This window comes from Bison bison, unplaced genomic scaffold (assembly GCF_000754665.1).
Source record: "Bison bison bison isolate TAMUID 2011002044 unplaced genomic scaffold, Bison_UMD1.0 scf7180017864460, whole genome shotgun sequence".
Taxonomy (NCBI): Eukaryota; Metazoa; Chordata; class Mammalia; order Artiodactyla; family Bovidae; genus Bison; species Bison bison.
The window spans coordinates 6,440,939-6,444,595 of record NW_011495022.1 but is presented as its reverse complement, the minus strand read 5'-3'; the positions used below and the strand labels follow the sequence as shown (position 1 = coordinate 6,444,595).

Below are 3,657 nucleotides of genomic sequence, written 5' to 3'. Positions count from 1 at the left end.
GCTGAGCGCGGGGCCGTCGGCGCCTCTGGGGGGCTCCCCGCGCTCTTCAGCCCGCCGCTACTCCGGCCGCGCCACCTGCGACTGCCCCAACTGCCAAGAGGCGGAGCGTCTGGGCCCGGCCGGGGCGAGCCTGCGGCGCAAGGGCCTGCACAGCTGCCATATCCCGGGTTGCGGCAAGGTGTACGGCAAGACGTCGCACCTCAAAGCGCACCTGCGCTGGCACACGGGCGAGCGGCCCTTCGTGTGCAACTGGCTCTTCTGCGGCAAGCGCTTCACGCGCTCGGACGAGCTGCAGCGGCACCTGCGGACTCACACGGGCGAGAAGCGCTTCGCCTGTCCAGTGTGCAACAAGCGCTTCATGCGCAGCGACCACCTGAGCAAACACATTAAGACGCACAACGGGGGCGGCGGGGGCAAAAAGGGCAGCGACAGTGACACGGACGCCAGCAACCTGGAGACGCCCCGCTCCGAGTCCCCTGACCTCATCCTGCACGACTCCGGCGTCAGTGCGGCCCGGGCGGCTGCGGCTGCGGCGGCGGCGGCTGCGGCGGCAGCCTCGGCGGGAGGCAAGGAAGCCGCGTCTGGCCCCAACGACTCTTAGAGATCCGGAGAGAGGCGCGAGGAAGCGAGCGAGCGAGTAGACAACGAAAGCGAGCGAGAGGTTCGGAGGGCAAACGACCGGGGGATGGACGGGCGGGGGCTCCAGGGCCGCCCCCGGGTCGGCGCGAGGTGATGCGGCACTCGGCTCGCGGACCGCCGCTCGCCGGCCAAGCCAAGAGCTCCCCTCTGCTGCCCGAGCCCAGACGAGAATCGAACGCGTGTTCCAGGAACAAAAGCGAACCAACCTGCGACACAAACACTTTAAAAAACTGCGCACACACACACACACACACGCCGGAGATCTACAACCACAAGCACGCACACTCAAGCGTGCACACACACACTAACACACCACTCGCACAAACTTCTCGAGCGAAGAGCAATACATAGAAACGTTCCCTCCTTCCCCTACTGCCCACCCGGTTCCTCCACCCTTCTCTTTCCTTTTCTCCAAAAACAAGTCACCACCCTGCAAAGGACTGTCAGAACATTTGAGAACAAACGGGACCTATAAAAACAGACCCTTTGCGTGGATTATATTATATATAAAATGCTCCAAGTCCTGCTTGATATCTACTTACAGTGAAACTTTTTTTTTCCTATAAAAGGAAGCATCAAAAAGGCTGAAGGTGAGAAATTAAACTGGAAGTCTAGTGACAGTTTCTCTGTATTTCGTAACATCTGTAAAAATAGGGTTCAAAAGATTGTGTTCTCTTTTATTTTCTTGTAAGTGTTCATTCGAATAGAGGTTTTTTTTTTTTGTTTTTTTTTTTGGTGAATTCCTGAAATTCAGGGAGTTTTTTTTTTTTTATTTTCTGATGCACTTTGTGAGAGTCAGTATATATGTAAAAGATATTTAAAATGTTGAGTTATCATTTTACTCACAAACACGTAAGTTAAGGTCATCTAAAGAAATTAAATGCGTTTATCTGTATGAAGAAAATCTTGACACCATATTTTCATTTTGGTATTATTAAAGGACTCTGAACAATACACTTTCTTTTTTTTTTTAATCCTGTTACACACACACCCCCGCCCCCCACCAGTAACCTTTACATGGCTCGACCTTTTTTGATGGGAAAAATTCCTTTAATGTTAGTCTTAGGTAATGTAAGGTTTATGTGAGTTATAAAAAGCCATAATACACATACGTTTTTGCAAAGTCAAAATTATTTATTTGTATATTAACAGCATAAATTAAATGGGGTTATAAGGTGTAGTTGTATTACTTAAGGAGAGAGCTCTCAAAAGGTGACATTTTAAAACTCTGGAACCCCTTCGAAAAAGCAAAGGTCCTTGGCAGTTTTAACTGAGGAGATGCCTACCCCTGCTAGACAGGTCAGGCAAAACTCCAGTGGGTTTGTTTGTTTTTAAAAAGCGATTTAGAAACAATGAGTGAAAGGAAAAAGCCTTTATAAAGAAGTCTTTTACCTCCCAAGACCCTCTACGGTTAGGAGGTGACTCAAGGGAATAAATCGCTAGAGTCAATACCCCGGAAAAGACATTTCATGCCTAAATGAAAATCTTGTTAAATGTTATTAATTTTGACTTAGAGCACACAGCAGCCCCCTGTGCCTTGTATTCCCTTATTAGGGATTCATGTCTTATCAAATATCTAATTAATCTCCTAGACATCATTTGTTCTGGCCAACTTTATCTCAGCTGGTCCACGGGGAAAACTCCAAATATTCTCGGTGACAAAGCTCCCTTGAAGATCTTTTTAATTGTCTAAATTAACTGCACCAAATTTGCATGTCAAACGGTAAAGGGCAACCTGAGATAAAATGTAAACGTTTTAAAAGCCCCCAAACTAAGCACTTGATTTGATAACTAGGCTTTTTAATGTTATGGAAGACAACTGCTCCTTTCCTTTTCAAAGACGGCTGATCTATGCAAATAGTGAATTGGAAATGCCTAGGTCCCCGCGCCGTCAAATGGCCCTCGCAGGTTATTTGAATATCAGTGGCGCTGCTTCTGAAAAGGTTCAAGGATGCTCTCTGACTTCTTTGTGATTACTCAGTGCGGCGTCTTATTCTGAAGAAAAAAAAAACTCAGGAATAATTAAAGGCTGGGATCAGGCCTGGGAACACATTTGGGACAGGAATCTCATTTAGACAGTCTCTTTCAAAATAAGGCACAGTTAAATTGACCAGAAGGCAATTATTGAAATGAAAATTATTTTCATTCTCTTTGTCTTCTGACCACCAACTTAACAGCCCCGGTTTAAAAGAGAGGGAGAAACGAAAAGAAAATTGGTAAATGTAATAATTCCACAATTTGAAAAAATGTTAATTTAGAAAATGAAGTACATATTTACAGAATAAAAGTATATCTAAAAGGCTCCCCTCATAATAGAAAATACAAGCAAAGTCAGCCTCAGTGTGAGGGGCAGTGTGGGGATTTAAAAAAATTATTGTCTTGGGAACTTGAATGAATGTTTTGATTTTTATAGAGGAGAAAAAAAATAAACTGTTGTTATTAAGTCAACAAAATTTTTCTCTCAAACTGTAGTGAAAAGCCAAGTAGCAAAGTAGTGATAAAACGTACAGCGAAGGTCCCTAGCCGGGCGTTTGCAGAGTCTGGGGCTGGGTGGCTTCCCGCTCCCCCTTCTTGCGTCCCCGAAACCTCGGCTGGTCGGCTCTTCCTCGAGTGTTTCTTTTCTTTGGCCATTTTCTCTTCTGGCTCAAATTATCACCGGGCCCCCCAGCCTACACTCCGCGCGCCCTGTCGTCCAGGCTTGGCCTGGAGAAGCTGGCCAGGGCTATGTTCACTCTAGGGGCTTGGGGCCGAGGCGCTGGAGGTCGAGAGCGTGCCTGGCGTGTTTAGGAGGCTGAGGGTAGGCGGCGCGGAGGTGAGGGTGTGGTGGGGTCTCCCGGGGAATAAGGGCGCCCGGGCGTCTGCCCCAGGCAGCTTTGTTTCTCGTGGATAATAAAGGCAGATCAAAGGGCTTGGCCGTGCAGGTCCCGCTCGCCTCGCGGCTCCCTCCGCAGCCCAGTGATCAAGGCCTCTGCGCGCTGCCTGTGCCCCGCGGGTCAGCGGACGTCCATCACCGCTGCT

At 48.3% G+C, this 3,657-nt stretch overlaps 1 protein-coding gene across 1 annotated transcript in view; it reads left to right on the top strand.

Moving 5' to 3' along the window:
* SP9 (Sp9 transcription factor) overlaps positions 1 to 601 on the top strand; it is a 2,654-nt gene extending 2,053 nt beyond the window's left edge. The window contains exon 3 of the mRNA XM_010859812.1: positions 1 to 601. This exon is cut by the window's left edge and continues 30 nt beyond it. Coding sequence (XP_010858114.1) covers positions 1 to 601 — 601 coding nt within the window.
* Positions 602 to 3,657: the final 3,056 nt, after the last annotated feature.